The 18,372-nt window shown below is 36.3% G+C and overlaps 2 protein-coding genes and 1 pseudogene across 5 annotated transcripts in view; 2 read left to right on the top strand and 1 right to left on the bottom strand.

Annotated features, from left to right (window-relative positions):
* LOC144357188 (uncharacterized) overlaps positions 1 to 18,372 on the bottom strand; it is a 110,984-nt pseudogene that overhangs the window by 5,745 nt on the left and 86,867 nt on the right. The gene's annotated exons all lie outside the window — the stretch shown is intronic.
* Positions 2,858 to 7,324, top strand: LOC146729112 (salivary C-type lectin 2-like). 2 transcript variants are annotated; one of them, XM_085496067.1, is made up of 7 exons: positions 2,858 to 2,921; positions 3,040 to 3,083; positions 3,497 to 3,542; positions 5,318 to 5,494; positions 5,841 to 6,021; positions 7,067 to 7,149; positions 7,252 to 7,324. In XM_085496067.1, exons 2-7 carry the CDS (start codon positions 3,048 to 3,050, stop codon positions 7,263 to 7,265), a joined length of 537 nt encoding a protein of 178 aa, XP_085352193.1. In that variant the 5' UTR covers positions 2,858 to 2,921; positions 3,040 to 3,047; the 3' UTR covers positions 7,266 to 7,324. The 2 variants fall into 2 exon arrangements, with proteins under 2 accessions (XP_085352193.1, XP_085352192.1); XM_085496066.1 differs by lacking the exon at positions 2,858 to 2,921 and having other exon boundaries at positions 2,981 to 3,083.
* Positions 13,592 to 18,132, top strand: LOC100367719 (salivary C-type lectin 2-like). Of its 2 annotated transcripts, XM_006815953.2 has the most exons (7): positions 13,592 to 13,655; positions 13,774 to 13,817; positions 14,231 to 14,276; positions 16,126 to 16,302; positions 16,649 to 16,829; positions 17,876 to 17,958; positions 18,060 to 18,132. In XM_006815953.2, exons 2-7 carry the CDS (start codon positions 13,782 to 13,784, stop codon positions 18,071 to 18,073), a joined length of 537 nt encoding a protein of 178 aa, XP_006816016.2. In that variant the 5' UTR covers positions 13,592 to 13,655; positions 13,774 to 13,781; the 3' UTR covers positions 18,074 to 18,132. The 2 variants fall into 2 exon arrangements, with proteins under 2 accessions (XP_006816016.2, XP_085352204.1); XM_085496078.1 differs by lacking the exon at positions 13,592 to 13,655 and having other exon boundaries at positions 13,715 to 13,817.

The following is an 18,372-nucleotide window of genomic DNA, read 5'->3' on the forward strand; positions in this document are numbered from 1 at the left end:
TGCCGAGTAGCGTGACTTGTAAACAGGATATAATTTTCTAAAATGGCCAGATCAACATCGTTTGTACAAAAAGTCTCAATTAGACCTACGATATCGGCAGATTGACAGAATGATATAAACTCAGTATTACATAATTTACTTCTAAGACCTCTGATATTCCATACTAAAAATGAGATACTATTGCTAGCATGGACACACTTGTCAACGATTTGTTTTGGGCTTTGGTCACGCCTCTATGGGATAATTTCCACTACATTACCGGTATCTTTGTCAACTTTGAATCGTGATTTCTTTCCATTTTCATCTGTTATAACAAGTTTATCATAACGTGAAAATGCTTTTAGTTTTGAGTTTCTTGCAACCAGCGTACTACGATGGCTGAAAAGTTTAGCACGGATACGTCGTAGCCGCTTGGAGAAGTCCTCACCAACACTCACATTTGACCCTTTCAATTTCTTTGCCTTCGACAAAACCATTTCCCTGTCTTTATAGTGACTAAATCGTGCAATGATGGGTTTTCGATCCACGGACATCTGGCGCATTTACAATTCGATGTACTCGATCAAACGGAATGTTATCGTTAATTCCTAAACGTTCGCCAATAATACCCTTTACAATCATTTCCGATTCTTTCCACGACTCAGTTTCGGTACAGGGCACACCGAACAAAACCAAGTTGTTTCTCCGACTCCGATTTTCCATGTCGTCTTTATCTTTTACAAGCGAAACAATCATTTTCTGCAATCTTTCCAGCTTTGAGTTGACGCCTGTTGGATTGTCTAATTCACGGCTACCACCACGATTTAGACTTTCGACATTAGATCTTATACTATTCACTTCTGTTTTCAACTTTTCCAATTCTGTGATACGATCCGAGTCGATTTTCATTTCTTGACGCATATCATGAATATCTTCCTCTATGTTGTTTAGCCGGGTCTGCATGCCATCTAATTTTGTATTCATAACTTTGGAATCCGACAACAACGTGTCTAACTTAAGATGCAAACTTGCAATGTCTTCTTTCGTAACGCTACTGTCATCAAATGATCTTAGCTTTGGGGGACCAGGATTCTGTTCAACGCTACCCGAAACAACGAGTAACCTTGCTAAACACAACTTTACAGATAATGACATGTTAATAAACATACCAATTGTAACCAAGATGGCGACCGCGAAGCCTACCCTTTGTCTTCTGTGATATGCGTTAGCAAATCGACCGATTCTCTGTCTGTGCACTTCAATCGAAACTCCCATTATCAATTTGCTGAGAAGGAGTACTCCCACGAAATTGTGTTACCACACAGTGTTGTATAATGCCATATAACGTGAAAAGACACTCGAAACACATATAAGCACGCTCCGCACGTCAAACCAACGTCCTCGCTGCTACATACAATACAGAATCTGATAATAACAGAGTTAGATGAAGCACAGGTAGCTAGTGGGTGCTTATATTTCATATACCCTATAAGGTGTATGATAACACCTTTGTGAACTGGATACGTCTAACATTATACCATCGCAAGCTCGGTCGCTTCCGCCGTACGACCTCGCGCCGCAAATTCCGTACCCAGTCCATAAATAATATTAGCGTCAATTCTGTATTATTGAAAACTACCAGTCTGATATGTTTCAGTGTTTGATGTGTAGGTACTAACGTATAACTAAAACAAATTCTAAACGAACAACTTTGTTTTCTTGCTATCCATTTGATATGTTTAACATAACCCGATCTTGATTGAGAAAATCTGGCGGTCCGATCAATATTATATTGTAACAAAGGAAGGACTTGTGAGTTTCTGTGAAATTACCATCGATAATTCAATAATAATAATTCAAAATATTCTTGGATATTACTTCGTCTATCCTTCGGAACTGATTATCACAAGTATAACGATCGTAACAGCTGTTACTATGAAGGTATCATTGGTAGATAAATGCTGATTTGTACACGTGTAATGGTGTATGGTCTTCAGTATGTCGACATTTTTTGTCTACATCTACCATTATAACTTTGATATAATCAAATGTGTCTACTAATCTAATTTCTCAAAGTAGGTATCGCTGAGTAAGTATATGTATAATGCTGTGTGTTTTTAATGTGCTACAAAACAAATTATTTTAAATTGTCTACATAAAATTGACCATAATTATGTATATATATATATATATATATATGACAACGAATTGTGTAGACACTTAAAGGGCGGCAGTCGTCGCACCGCGTCCTGTTCGATATGGGACTCATAGCAACGTATACAACGCGTGTAAAATACATTGTTTATTTATATGAAATTCGAACACGCGCTGCGCGACGACCACCGCGCTTTAATTACTCTAGTTAAAATACAGTAACCGTTTGCTAAGTCGCGGGTGTCGGGATCCAAGCAAAAACCGCGACTTATCGCGTACGTTTAAACGAGTCAGAAATATATTATACGTTGTCGCGAATCACTTCATGACGGTCAACACTTAAATGAAAATATAAGACCCAAGTGTCAAGTGTAGGGAAATATGTCACTTTGTTTTACAATGCCCACTCATATTAGCAATTTGGGGATCAAACTGTTCTAGAAAACGCAACGCATTCCATATGTCAACTAACGGCACTGGCAATTCAACACTTTGACATAGATCTTATCTTTATTCTAGGATTAAAAGTGATTATTTCATACAAACAAGTTTTTTTTGATCGAGTAAAGCTTTGTTAAAAATAGTCGAGATTCCTTCTGTATAACGTACACATGGATTTAATAAAAATCCATGACAGTTTTACAATGATATAACATAGTTTTGGTGAAATTTTATTGAGTTTTTTGTTGCTGATACAATCACCATCATTTCTATAAAATAACCCGTGCGATATGAGAAGAGCGCACTCGATAACGAAGCCTTCGACTGCATTGGTTATACCTGAGCAGGTAGGTGTATTGGATTACCACGTGTAACATAGATCCATACATTTACCCGATGGTATACTTGTTTGGTGTCGGCAAATAATGGTTCTAATTATTTGCACATTGATTTTCTTGTTTTCAGTCACAAATATGTCAGCTTACGTTTTTCTGGCCGTTTTGGCCGTGGTAAGTTACATTTCCTTCTCTTACACGTACATTCTTCGGCGTATATAGATAAGTAGTTTCCCATTGTTGACATGCGACGAACCTTTCCAATTCCCCAAATTTCAACAAAATATTTTAAATAATTTCAATATATTTATTTTGGCTCACTCGATCTCTCTTTTCTCCTTTAACAAACACGCAACACGCAATCTGAATTCGCAACCCTCGCAAATCGCCACTATAGAAAAATATTTACCTAACAAAGTAACAGTAACCACCACACCACACCAATTGATGATAAAAGTGATTCTATGGAATATTTCCCCACAAATTACGAACAAGATTAGTTCGCCCTTGGTTAAAAATTGATGATATTTTAACTACTATTAACTCTTCTCTCACCAATATTATTAATGATTATTTTTCCCGTTTAGATTGCTGTCCCCGCTTTGGGCGTTGATCCAGAGAACCCGGACTCCAGTAAGTACAGCGACGAGTTATTTCAGTACACAATACTCTCAGTGGTTTAAACAATAGATAGGGCGGTGAATACTGTTTATTTACAGGAAATTCGAACACGCACTACGGGACGACCACGCGCAATAATTGAGTCGCAAGCGACAATAACAACGCACGTCAAAAACGCAAAGCCCCATGGGTAGACGCCTGTTTGTAAACAACGACACATTATGGCCGCATGTCGCATGCGCAGGTGACGACTCCCTCGCTTCAAGATCTTGGAATATTTAAGAGCTACATAATATTGGGTGATATTTTAAAATTGTGAGTGGTATCTTTTGAGGCGACAAGATCGCAGAGGCTACACTCGACTATGTCCAATGTATTTTTGTCCATCCTGCCTAGATGTTGACACTCTTCTGGTACATCACCCCGCAAAGTATTACAACTGTTGTGAACTTTCTATCCATCCAACTTATCGGAACAAAACAGTGTCAAAACAGTAAATTGACATATTGATGTCTGATTTGGGACTAGACTTTCAAAGCAACTGTTGGCATTGTTGTGAATACTGGCTTTGTGTTCGGGAACGTGATAGTCCAGCTTTATTCTTCCAAAACAGTCAGATAAGGCGAACCTTCGCTGTACAGTTCTCTAGTACTTCTCTTTTACAAAAGGTTACAAACTCTCTATCTTAAAATGTCAAGTCTCTAAGGCGTGCGGAGTAATCATGCGTTCGGCCACTCACTGCAAAGTCGCAACTACTAAATACAATAAGTAAACAATTTATTTATCAAATTCCTGAAATATATATTTATAATCTCTACTCTAAACATGTAAGTTGTTGTGATTCTAAACAGTAGAGCAACGGTGTGAAGCGAATGTGCGAATGTGAAGTCGCTATCATAACACATACTTCTTCTGGCAAATTCGAGCTAAAATTATAAAAAACTCCAGCTTGTTTAGTATTAGTTACGAGTCCTGAATTCATTACTCGGCGGAAATCATCAAATTCCTTTTCGGTTCAGAAATTGTTAAGATTTTTCTACTTGTAACACCGGTAACTTTGTAGCCCCAGAATAAATAGTAAAGTTTTGGTGGGTAGCATTTGAAATCAACTTTTCTAACCTCCAAAATAAATTTACTTAGCCAATAATCCATGTCGTTGTCACCGTGATCGGAGAATCTCCCACGTGAAATTTCATGAAAAAAAGCAAATGAAATTAAATGCCATTCTAAAGTTAGCAAACAAATATTACCATATTTGATAATTGGCAGGAATGCACAAGACAACCACGACAAAGACGTTGTCAAAATCAAATCGGTTTAAATATTCGTCTGCTTGCATTGCCTCAATGCGTCCGTCATGACATTATGTTCACTGTGATTGGTTAATACGTGAATCACGTGTGTTGATGCACGGTTCTACTAAATGTTTACAAAAGGGTGAACCATTTGAATGATTCTCGCCGATATTAAACTATTGAGAATTACAAAGATGTTTGGGATATTTCATCATATATCGAGAGTTGTTTTCATAGGAGCAATTCTTTGTATGTATAATATCGCATTCCTAACTCGAATCTAAATATGAACCTGCGCTTTTTTTGATATTGCCCCTGTAGTCATGCGATAATTTATCATTGTGTTCTGTTTCTGCTATTGTTATAATAATGGTCAATCGTACCATTGCATTATCGAACTTTTGTATTGAGGTACATTACATCACACCCTGTTTCTTTTCGACATTGCATTGTAATTATATGAGTTATAATATTAGTAATTTTATTTTCCAGTATTTTGTGCTGAAAATAGCAATTGGCGCTTTTTTATGGACAAATTGACATGGAATGCTTCCCGAGATTTCTGCATCAGTAACGGTTGGCAACTTGCTATCTTAGATGAAAAAGCCAAAGACAAGGCCGTTCGACAGCATATTTTGAAAACCGACCCTGCTTTGAAAGCAGCTCCCGGTACGTCACAGCGTTCCAATCATGATCCCTTTGAATCACTATAATGTAGAACATGTTGCTGCACATACACATACGATTAATGTTTGTTTTTTTGAATGAAAATGAACAAACTGGTTTTAATAATAACTGTGCAATAATATATTACCTCATGGCACAATGACGTAACACGTTTGAATGGGCTGCTTATGAGGTTTAGGCAACATATCCGTCTCATAGTAGCACTTCCTGCTAAAGACAAAATAAATAATTACAGATAATTACTGTACTAGTAATATAACAAAGCCTTTTGACATCTAGTGCCTATCTCACTTATTAAATTACATAAATGTGTATTTAATTTTGTAAGGCAATGGTTATTGGATGGGATGTGAAGATCAAGGATGTGAAGGTCATTTCCATTGGCTTGAGGGAAATCCCCTTGAACGCGACGGCTACTCCAATTGGTATCAAGATCCAAGAGGAATATATAATCAGCCCAACGACAATCATCAATTAGACGCGACGGGCCAAGATTGCTGCCAAATGTGGTAAAGAAATGTTTTATTTCTTTAAATTAATCCTTTGTATCCCTACATTTTGATGCAATTTGTATGTACGAATGCTTATTTTTCTATTTCATGATCGACATTTCATGTTTTTGAGTATTTTTTGTGATAAAGGAAAGAATTGTGAACTTTTGAGTTAAGATAGACACAGAAGTTAATATCAAAACTCGGGAAAATGGTTTATATTTGTATAAATACTGTTCTATAGGCAATACAATTTTACGATGGTTTGCTTGGAAAGTCCAACATTTAACATAATAATCTAACCCAAAAGAATTCAGGCAAAACTAATATGGTTTTAGAAATCAAGTGAGATAAGAGTCAACTGAATTCAGGCAAAACTAACATAGTTTCAGAAATCAAGTGAGAAAAGAGTCAACTGTATGGTGCAAGTAATATGACCCTCAGGTAGACTGCAAAGGTGTTTGGTCTAGTACCAGACAGAGTTACAGTTCTACAGGAAAATAATTCGATCAGTTGTATTCGGCTTCTGTTTCAATTTGGATGTGACAAGTTATAATTAACCATGCAAAGAATGTATTTTGAAGTTTTGAGTTAAAGATAGACACAGAAGTTAATATCAAAACTCGGGAAAATGGTTTATATTTGTATTAATACGGTTCTATAGGCAATAAAATTTTTACGATGGTTCAACATTTAACATAATAAATCTAACCCAAAAAAATTCAGGCAAAACTAACATGGTTTTAGAAATCAAGTGAGATAAGAGTCAACTGTATACCTAGTAAACACAGGTAGAGCAGTATAGTCAGCTGTTATTGTGTGAATAGTAAAGAGAATCATTATTCTGCACGCTACTAGAACTGTTAAATATAAAATCAAAAATCCAAATTATAAACTGATTCAATCTTTGCACATTTCTAAACCCTATACAAGCAAACTGTTACCCTTTCCTCCGACCTGTCGGAACGAGTCACCGTTTTTTCGACTCGTCCCTTTAATAATTGCTTACAGCTGATATTAATTTTGAAAAAAAATGCTATCATGTAAAGTAATTAATTTGCAGGAAAGAACCACGAAAAAAGCCAGTTTTTGCCTGGGATGATGACTATTGCTGGAAAAAGAAGGGTTTTATTTGCGAGGAGACAGGTCAGTGCATATCGGAGGGTAGACTTAGTACATCAGGAAAATTATCCAACACAAACACATAGTGTCACACTAAAATGTTATTTTTTTTTCTATATATTACAGATCAAACTTGTTAAACTGATGACTGAGATTGTACAGAATGTGAATAAATTGAATACCTTGATTATACTGCAAATATTTTCTCGTGTTTCTATGAATAGCTTCATTACCTAAATATCATTGCATATATATATACACACGAGCGAAACTGAAACATATAATCCGGAAAAGATAAATCTGGTGGCGTACACAGAACAAGAAGTTTATTTCCTCGACGAGAATGAAGCAAAACAATACTCAAAGAGATAGAGACTACACTGAGATTGAGATTACATGCATTTAGATCTTTTTATCTTTTACATAAAAACCAATCAATTTCGAACAACATTGTAGAATATTGGAGTGCATTTTGGTGTAATTTCACTAAACTAACCATTCGCGCCAGGTGAACCACTTATTATATCATATTATATTATATTATATTATATTATATTATATTATATTATATTATATTATATTATATTATATTATATTATATTATATTATATTATGCTTTTTGGTTCACGGGTAAAATAAAATAAAAGACGATCACGTAACAGTACAAAAACACCTTGGAACCCCGTAGGCAGGCCGGTGACACCGGTTCGCACTTAAGGGGGTACCAACCCCCCTGCCAAATTCCAAGGGAAAATCAAAACATTTAAAACACAGGACAAGTAACATAAAACATATATGCGCTGCTGTAAGTGTGTGCAATGATAGCCCACCAAGAGGACAAAACTCTTGGCTCCTGTGCGTGTACTAAGTTTGTAAATACAATGATGTTCGTTTGTATCGATGTTTAACAACAAGACAAAGCAACTTCCTGCTTTAAATAGATCGTACCTGCCATGTTTACAGTAGAATGCGAAGTGTGTTATCCTCGATTTTACATAGTGCATCCTCTGCCGTCCACATAATTTCAAATTAAGGCAGTCGGTTCGTGATCCGGGAACATTCATATTCTGTTTCAAGCCTCGACTTAATGCTTTGAATAAACATTTCCAGAGGCTCACTCGAGCCTTTGTTTTGCCTTTTATTACGACGGCTGACATGAATTGCAAGCTTAGCCATGCACGCTAAGAAACAAAATATACCTTGTGCCTTGCTAGACATAAAGTGCTTTGAGCGATGGGGTGGTGAAATGATGAACCACCAAATAGGCATGCGAAAGTCTGGTTGAAGCAGTCGCGACGTGATGTTATTAAAATAATGGAGTAAGGCGCTATTTGATGGACTATCATAAAAAATGTGTTGAAGAGTGTCAACTTCATCACAAAAAGGACATTTATCAAAATTGTTCAAACGAGCTTTGAACAGAAATCCCCCCCCCCCCCGTTGGAAAGGCACCATGGGCAATACGCCACTGCAGATCCCCATATTTGTTAATGACTGGTGTTTCATAGCAATCCTTGAAGTTTAGCACTTTCAGGCAGACTAAGGATGTCCCGCCAAACAGTGTCAAGTTGTTGTGGGTGTTGTATTATTGACTGGACACGTATTAGATATTTATAGATTGCGCCCTTTTCAAACTTATATAGTGGCAAATTTAGTTCATCAGAAAAATGCAGTTGAAAGCTATGATGTGAAAGAGGTTGATTACACTTCCCGTTCCATTTGAAGTAAGTGTTGATAGTATCTTTCCACTTGGTAGGAATAGAATCGTGAATGACCTTGATACTGAGATGGAGAATACGCTCCGAATGGATTTTAATTTTATCCGACATATCATTTCCCGAGTTAACCAACATCAAATTTAATTCTTCAATAAGGAAGCTAAATAAAATAGGGCTCAACATACATCCTTGTCTGACCCCTATCGAACATTCAAAGGAACTTGAAAGATTCGATTCAGATTTGACACAAGACTTAACATTACTATACATAAAACGCAAGATACAAAACATGTTACCATGGATACCGATTGTTAATAATTTATATAATAATAGTAAATGATTTATCCTGTCGAATGCTTTAGAAAAATCCACGAAGAGACAATAAAATTTACCACCCCTTTTAGCCAAATACTTCTGCACAATAGCATACAAAACAAAAATATTATCTATAGTACTGTGATTTTTTCGAAAACCCGATTGACAATCCGATAACACGCCATTATGTTCTACCCATAAATTAGCCTTTCATTTAAGATTGCTGTAAAAATCTTTCCTAAAACATTTAATAATGATATCCCACGGTAGTTGTTTACATCATTCCCCCCCCCCCCCGTGCTTCAATATGGGAATAACAACACCCGATGCCCACTCTTTCGGAAAGTCATCTGAATTGTAAATAAAGTTGAATAGAAGGGTTAGAACAGGTAGGATAATTGGGGCCGAAAATTTAAAAAAACTCATTTGGAAGCCCATCGTCACTTGGCGCTTTACTATGCTTGAGTTTATTTAAACTTTTCAAAATTCCATCCTCCGTAATTTCTTGGTTCAAATGATCAACCCCACCATTATTTTGGACGGACAACCCTGAAATTTTCCCATGTAAAACTGCTTCATCAACTGTATTCATGAAAACAAGATCCCTCGATTTGCCATGATTCACACTATACAGGTTACTGAAATGGACATACCATTCATGCAAGCTGATGTTATTCAATGATTTACTTTTGTTCTGAATAAATCTCTTTAGGATTTCCCATAATTCAACTGAACCAGACACAGCTGCATCATTTAAACAGCTGAATTTAATTTGGACAGTGCAATTTCAACATCAGGCAAGGCGTTGGTTGAATCCAAAATTAATTTTTGAAATTCTTCGGATTAGATTTTCTGCGAAAACTCGTCACTGTGTTTTTCATTCCATCTAAAACGAGCGTGTTTAGCAGACGACATAATATATGGATTTGTTTGCATAACCTTAGACTTATCTGGGACACAATTCATCTCTGCAAATAATTGGCATATGGTCTGATTCATGACGCAATGGTATGTCAAAATCGGTTACATAACTGGAAAGATATGATTGCAGGATACAGTAATCGACAACACTTGCCCCGTTTGTCGTAATGCAAGTAAAATTTCCAGCCGAATCATTCCCCAATCTGCCATTGGCTATTTGAACATCACAATGTTTACACAACTCGATTAAAGATACACCATGCGCATTTACCACTTTGTCATTTGACGAGCGTGGCATGCGAAAATTGTCTGCATTGTAAACAGTGTTTTCAATAGGAAGATAAGAAATCGAGTCATCCACAATATAGTCAGCAATGATACCTGTTCTGGCATTAAAATCACCCATTAACATAATATACAACTCTGGGTTTCCTGAAATATACTCTGCTAATTTTCCATTTAGTTTATCGATATATTGAGAAGCATTTTCGGGGCGAATATAACAGCAACCAAACAGAAGATCCTTGTCCACAGATAATACCGACTTATCAAAACGAATAAAAATACAATTTTCTAAATCACATTGGATTTTGGTAATATTTCCAGCTAGGCATTTTTTCACACACAGTGCCACGCCTCCACTAGGTCTTCCTCTAAATATTATGCCGAGTAGCGTGACTTGTAAACAGGATATAATTTTCTAAAATGGCCAGATCAACATCGTTTGTACAAAAAGTCTCAATTAGACCTACGATATCGGCAGATTGACAGAATGATATAAACTCAGTATTACATAATTTACTTCTAAGACCTCTGATATTCCATACTAAAAATGAGATACTATTGCTAGCATGGACACACTTGTCAACGATTTGTTTTGGGCTTTGGTCACGCCTCTATGGGATAATTTCCACTACATTACCGGTATCTTTGTCAACTTTGAATCGTGATTTCTTTCCATTTTCATCTGTTATAACAAGTTTATCATAACGTGAAAATGCTTTTAGTTTTGAGTTTCTTGCAACCAGCGTACTACGATGGCTGAAAAGTTTAGCACGGATACGTCGTAGCCGCTTGGAGAAGTCCTCACCAACACTCACATTTGACCCTTTCAATTTCTTTGCCTTCGACAAAACCATTTCCCTGTCTTTATAGTGACTAAATCGTGCAATGATGGGTTTTCGATCCACGGACATCTGGCGCATTTACAATTCGATGTACTCGATCAAACGGAATGTCATCGTTAATTCCTAAACGTTCGCCAATAATACCCTTTACAATCATTTCCGATTCTTTCCACGACTCAGTTTCGGTACGGGGCACACCGAACAAAACCAAGTTGTTTCTCCGACTCCGATTTTCCATGTCGTCTTTATCTTTTACAAGCGAAACAATCATTTTCTGCAATCTTTCCAGCTTTGAGTTGACGCCTGTTGGATTGTCTAATTCACGGCTACCACCACGATTTAGACTTTCGACATTAGATCTTATACTATTCACTTCTGTTTTTAACTTTTCCAATTCTGTGATACGATCCGAGTCGATTTTCATTTCTTGACGCATATCATAAATATCTTCCTCTATGTTGTTTAGCCGGGTCTGCATGCCATCTAATTTTGTATTCATAACTTTGGAATCCGACAACAACTTGTCTAACTTAAGATGCAAACTTGCAATGTCTTCTTTCGTAACGCTACTGTCATCAAATGATCTTAGCTTTGGTGGACCAGGATTCTGTTCAACGCTACCCGAAACAACGAGTAACCTTGCTAAACACAATTTTACAGATAATGACATGTTAATAAACATACCAATTGTAACCAAGATAGCGACCGCGAAGCCTACCCTTTGTCTTCTGTGATATGCGTTAGCAAATCGACCGATTCTCTGTCTGTGCACTTCAATCGAAACTCCCATTATCAATTTGCTGAGAAGGAGTACTCCCACGAAATTGTGTTACCACACAGTGTTGTATAATGCCATATAACGTGAAACGACACTCGAAACACATATAAGCACGCTCCGCACGTCAAACCAACGTCCTCGCTGCTACATACAATACAGAATCTGATAATAACAGAGTTAGATGATGCACAGGTAGCTAGTGGGTGCTTATATTTCATATACCCTATAAGGTGTATGATAACACCTTTGTGAACTGGATACGTCTAACATTATACCATCGCAAGCTCGGTCGCTTCCGCCGTACGACCTCGCGCCGCAAATTCCGTACCCAGTCCATAAATAATATTAGCGTCAATTCTGTATTATTGAAAACTACCAGTCTGATATGTTTCAGTGTTTGATGTGTAGGTACTAACGTATAACTAAAACAAATTCTAAACGAACAACTTTGTTTTCTTGCTGTCCATTTGATATGTTTAACATAACCCGATCTTGATTGAGAAAATCTGGCGGTCCGATCAATATTATATTGTAACAAAGGAAGGACTTGTGAGTTTCTGTGAAATTACCATCGATAATTCAATAATAATAATTCAAAATATTCTTGGATATTACTTCGTCTATCCTTCGGAACTGATTATCACAAGTATAACGATCGTAACAGCTGTTACTATGAAGGTATCATTGGTAGATAAATGCTGATTTGTACACGTGTAATGGTGTATGGTCTTCAGTATGTCGACATTTTTTGTCTACATCTACCATTATAACTTTGATATAATCAAATGTGTCTACTAATCTAATTTCTCAAAGTAGGTATCGCTGAGCAAGTATATGTATAATGCGGTGTGTTTTTAATGTGCTACAAAACAAATTATTTTAAATTGTCTACATAAAATTGACCATAATTATGTATATATATATATGTGACAACGAATTGTGTAGACACTTAAAGGGCGGCAGTCGTCGCACCGCGTCCTGTTCGATATGGGACTCATAGCAACGTATACAACGCGTGTAAAATACATTGTTTATTTATATGAAATTCGAACACGCGCTGCGCGACGACCACCGCGCTTTAATTACTCTAGTTAAAATACAGTAACCGTTTGCTAAGTCGCGGGTTTCGGGATCCAAGCAAAAACCGCGACTTATCGCGTACGTTTAAACGAGTCAGAAATATATTATACGTTGTCGCGAATCACTTCATGACGGTCAACACTTAAATGAAAATATAAGACCCAAGTGTCAAGTGTAGGGAAATATGTCACTTTGTTTTACAATGCCCACTCATATTAGCAATTTGGGGATCAAACTGTTCTAGAAAACGCAACGCATTCCATATGTCAACTAACGGCACTGGCAATTCAACACTTTGACATAGATCTTATCTTTATTCTAGGATTAAAAGTGATTATTTCATACAAACAAGTTTTTTTTGATCGAGTAAAGCTTTGTTAAAAATAGTCGAGATTCCTTCTGTATAATGTACACATGGATTTAATAAAAATCCATGACAGTTTTACAATGATATAACATAGTTTTGGTGAAATTTTATGGAGTTTTTTGTTGCTGATACAATCACCATCATTTCTATAAAATAACCCGTGCGATATGAGAAGAGCGCACTCGATAACGAAGCCTTCGACTGCATTGGTTATACCTGAGCAGGTAGGTGTATTGGATTACCACGTGTAACATAGATCCATACATTTACCCGATGGTATACTTGTTTGGTGTCGGCAAATAATGGTTCTAATTATTTGCACATTGATTTTCTTGTTTTCAGTCACAAATATGTCAGCTTACGTTTTTCTGGCCGTTTTGGCCGTGGTAAGTTACATTTCCTTCTCTTACACGTACATTCTTCGGCGTATATAGATAAGTAGTCTCCCATTGTTGACATGCGACGAACCTTTCCAATTCCCAAAATTTCAACAAAATATTTTAAATAATTTCAATATATTTATTTTGGCTCACTCGATCTCTCTTTTCTCCTTTAACAAACACGCAACACGCAATCTGAATTCGCAACCCTCGCAAATCGCCACTATAGAAAAATATTTACCTAACAAAGTAACAGTAACCACCACACCACACCAATTGATGATAAAAGTGATTCAATGGAATATTTCCCCACAAATTACGAACAAGATTAGTTCGCCCTTGGTTAAAAATTGATGATATTTTAACTACTATTAACTCTTCTCTCACCAATATTATTAATGATTATTTTTCCCGTTTAGATTGCTGTCCCCGCTTTGGGCGTTGATCCAGAGAACCCGGACTCCAGTAAGTACAGCGACGAGTTATTTCAGTACACAATACTCTCAGTGGTTTAAACAATAGATAGGGCGGTGAATACTGTTTATTTACAGGAAATTCGAACACGCACTACGGGACGACCACGCGCAATAATTGAGTCGCAAGCGACAATAACAACGCACGTCAAAAACGCAAAGCCCCATGGGTAGACGCCTGTTTGTAAACAACGACACATTATGGCCGCATGTCGCATGCGCAGGTGACGACTCCCTCGCTTCAAGATCTTGGAATATTTAAGAGCTACATAATATTGGGTGATATTTTAAAATTGTGAGTGGTATCTTTTGAGGCGACAAGATCGCAGAGGCTACACTCGACTATGTCCAATGTATTTTTGTCCATCCTGCCTAGATGTTGACACTCTTCTGGTACATCACCCCGCAAAGTATTACAACTGTTGTGAACTTTCTATCCATCCAACTTATCGGAACAAAACAGTGTCAAAACAGTAAATTGACATATTGATGTCTGATTTGGGACTAGACTTTCAAAGCAACTGTTGGCATTGTTGTGAATACTGGCTTTGTGTTCGGGAACGTGACTCACTTAGCTGATAACACCTACACGTAGAGATACCAGATTCGACCCAAAGGAATACATATTAGTTCATTACAGATAGTCCAGCTTTATTCTTCCAAAACAGTCAGATAAGGCGAACCTTCGCTGTACAGTTCTCTAGTACTTCTCTTTTACAAAAGGTTACAAACTCTCTATCTTAAAATGTCAAGTCTCTAAGGCGTGCGGAGTAATCATGCGTTCGGCCACTCACTGCAAAGTCGCAACTACTAAATACAATAAGTAAACAATTTATTTATCAAATTCCTGAAATATATATTTATAATCTCTACTCTAAACATGTAAGTTGTTGTGATTCTAAACAGTAGAGCAACGGTGTGAAGCGAATGTGCGAATGTGAAGTCGCTATCATAACACATACTTCTTCTGGCAAATTCGAGCTAAAATTATAAAAAACTCCAGCTTGTTTAGTATTAGTTACGAGTCCTGAATTCATTACTCGGCGGAAATCATCAAATTCCTTTTCGGTTCAGAAATTGTTAAGATTTTTCTACTTGTAACACCGGTAACTTTGTAGCCCCAGAATAAATAGTAAAGTTTTGGTGGGTAGCATTTGAAATCAACTTTTCTAACCTCCAAAATAAATTTACTTAGCCAATAATCCATGTCGTTGTCACCGTGATCGGAGAATCTCCCACGTGAAATTTCATGAAAAAAAGCAAATGAAATTAAATGCCATTCTAAAGTTAGCAAACAAATATTACCATATTTGATAATTGGCAGGAATGCACAAGACAACCACGACAAAGACGTTGTCAAAATCAAATCGGTTTAAATATTCGTCTGCTTGCATTGCCTCAATGCGTCCGTCATGACATTATGTTCACTGTGATTGGTTAATACGTGAATCACGTGTGTTGATGCACGGTTCTACTAAATGTTTACAAAAGGGTGAACTATTTGAATGATTCTCGCCGATATTAAACTATTGAGAATTACAAAGATGTTTGGGATATTTCATCAAATATCAAGAGTTGTTTTCATAGGAGCAATTCTTTGTATGTATAATATCGCATTCCTAACTCGAATCTAAATATGAACCTGCGCTTTTTTGATATTGCCCCTGTAGTCATGCGATAATTTATCATTGTGTTCTGTTTCTGCTATTGTTATAATAATGGTCAATCGTACCATTGCATTATCGAACTTTTGTATTGAGGTACATTACATCACACCCTGTTTCTTTTCGACATTGCATTGTAATTATATGAGTTATAATATTAGTAATTTTATTTTCCAGTATTTTGTGCTGAAAATAGCAATTGGCGCTTTTTTATGGACAAATTGACATGGAATGCTTCCCGAGATTTCTGCATCAGTAACGGTTGGCAACTTGCTATCTTAGATGAAAAAGCCAAAGACAAGGCCGTTCGACAGCATATTTTGAAAACCGACCCTGCTTTGAAAGCAGCTCCCGGTACGTCACAGCGTTCCAATCATGATCCTTTTGAATCACTGTAATGTAGAACATGTTGCTGCACATACACATACGATTAATGTTTGTTTTTTTGAATGAAAATGAACAAACTGGTTTTAATAATAACTGTGCAATAATATATTACCTCATGGCACAATGACGTAACACGTTTGAATGAGCTGCTTATGAGGTTTAGGCACCATATCCGTCTCATATTAGCACTTCCTGCTAAAGACAAAATAAATAATTACAGATAATTACTGTACTAGTAATATAACAAAGCCTTTTGACATCTAGTGCCTATCTCACTTATTAAATTACATAAATGTGTATTTAATTTTGTAAGGCAATGGTTATTGGATGGGATGTGAAGATCAAGGATGTGAAGGTCATTTCCATTGGCTTGAGGGAAATCCCCTTGAACGCGACGGCTACTCCAATTGGTATCAAGATCCAAGAGGAATATATAATCAGCCCAACGACAATCATCAATTAGACGCGACGGGCCAAGATTGCTGCCAAATGTGGTAAAGAAATGTTTTATTTCTTTAAATTAATCCTTTGTATCCCTACATTTTGATGCAATTTGTATGTACGAATGCTTATTTTTCTATTTCATGATCGACATTTCATGTTTTTGAGTATTTTTTGTGATAAAGGAAAGAATTGTGAACTTTTGAGTTAAGATAGACACAGAAGTTAATATCAAAACTCGGGAAAATGGTTTATATTTGTATAAATACGGTTCTATAGGCAATACAATTTTACGATGGTTTGCTTGGAAAGTCCAACATTTAACATAATAATCTAACCCAAAAGAATTCAGGCAAAACTAATATGATTTTAGAAATCAAGTGAGATAAGAGTCAACTGAATTCAGGCAAAACTAACATAGTTTCAGAAATCAAGTGAGAAAAGAGTCAACTGTATGGTGCAAGTAATATGACCCTCAGGTAGACTGCAAAGGTGTTTGGTCTAGTACCAGACAGAGTTACAGTTCTACAGGAAAATAATTCGATCAGTTGTATTCGGCTTCTGTTTCAATTTGGATGTGACAAGTTATAATTAACCATCCAAAGAATGTATTTTGAAGTTTTGAGTTAAAGATAGACACAGAAGTTAATATCAAAACTCGGGAAAATGGTTTATATTTGTAATAATACGGTTCTATAGGCAATAAAACTTTTACGATGGTTCAACATTTAACATAATAAATCTAACCCAAAAAAATTCAGGCAAAACTAACATGGTTTTAGAAATCAAGTGAGATAAGAGTCAACTGTATACCTAGTAAACACAGGTAGAGCAGTATAGTCAGCTGTTATTGTGTGAATAGTAAAAAGAATCATTGTTCTGCACGCTACTATAACTGTTAAATATAAAATCAAAAATGCAAATTATAAACTGATTCAATCTTTTCACATTTCTAAACCCTATACAAGCAAACTGTTACCCTTCCCTCCGACCTGTCGGAACGTAACACCGTTTTTTCGACTCGTCCCTTTAATAATTGCTTACAGCTGATATCAATTTTGAAAAAAAAATGCTATCATGTAAAGTAATTAATTTGCAGGAAAGAACCACGAAAAAAGCCAGTGTTTGCCTGGGATGATGACTATTGCTGGAAAAAGAAGGGTTTTATTTGCGAGCAGACAGGTCAGTGCATATCGGAGGGTGGACTTAGTACATCAGGAAAATTATCCAACACAAACACATAGTGTCACACTAAAATGTTATTTTTTTTCTATATATTACAGGTCAAGCTTGTTAAACTGTTGACTGAGATTGTACAGAATGTGAATAAATTGAATACCTAGATTATACTGCAAATATTTTCTCGTGTTTCTATGAATAACTTCATTGCCTAAATATCATTGTACATGTACATATATATATATACACACGAGCGAAACTGAAACATATAATCCGGAAAAGATAAATTTGGTGGCGTACACAGAACAAGAAGTTTATTTCCACGACGAGAGTGAAGCAAAACAATACTCAAAGAGATAGAGACTACACTGAGATTGAGATTACAGGCATTTAGGTCTTTTTATCTTTTACATAAAA

This window comes from Saccoglossus kowalevskii, chromosome 22 (genome assembly GCF_978046115.1).
Source record: "Saccoglossus kowalevskii chromosome 22, keSacKowa6.1, whole genome shotgun sequence".
Taxonomy (NCBI): Eukaryota; Metazoa; Hemichordata; class Enteropneusta; family Harrimaniidae; genus Saccoglossus; species Saccoglossus kowalevskii.

Bases quoted from the DNA above. Each gene is read 5' to 3' on its own strand.
- LOC146729112 (XM_085496066.1), top strand. From the start codon at position 3,000: ATGGTTCTAATTATTTGCACATTGATTTTCTTGTTTTCAGTCACAAAT. The intron at 3,084-3,496 runs GTAAGTTACATT...TTTCCCGTTTAG, and splicing joins TTCTGGCCGTTTTGGCCGTG to ATTGCTGTCCCCGCTTTGGG. The intron at 5,495-5,840 runs GTACGTCACAGC...TAATTTTGTAAG, and splicing joins TGCTTTGAAAGCAGCTCCCG to GCAATGGTTATTGGATGGGA.
- LOC100367719 (XM_085496078.1), top strand. From the start codon at position 13,734: ATGGTTCTAATTATTTGCACATTGATTTTCTTGTTTTCAGTCACAAAT. The intron at 14,277-16,125 runs GTAAGTACAGCG...TTTATTTTCCAG, and splicing joins TCCAGAGAACCCGGACTCCA to TATTTTGTGCTGAAAATAGC. The intron at 16,303-16,648 runs GTACGTCACAGC...TAATTTTGTAAG, and splicing joins TGCTTTGAAAGCAGCTCCCG to GCAATGGTTATTGGATGGGA.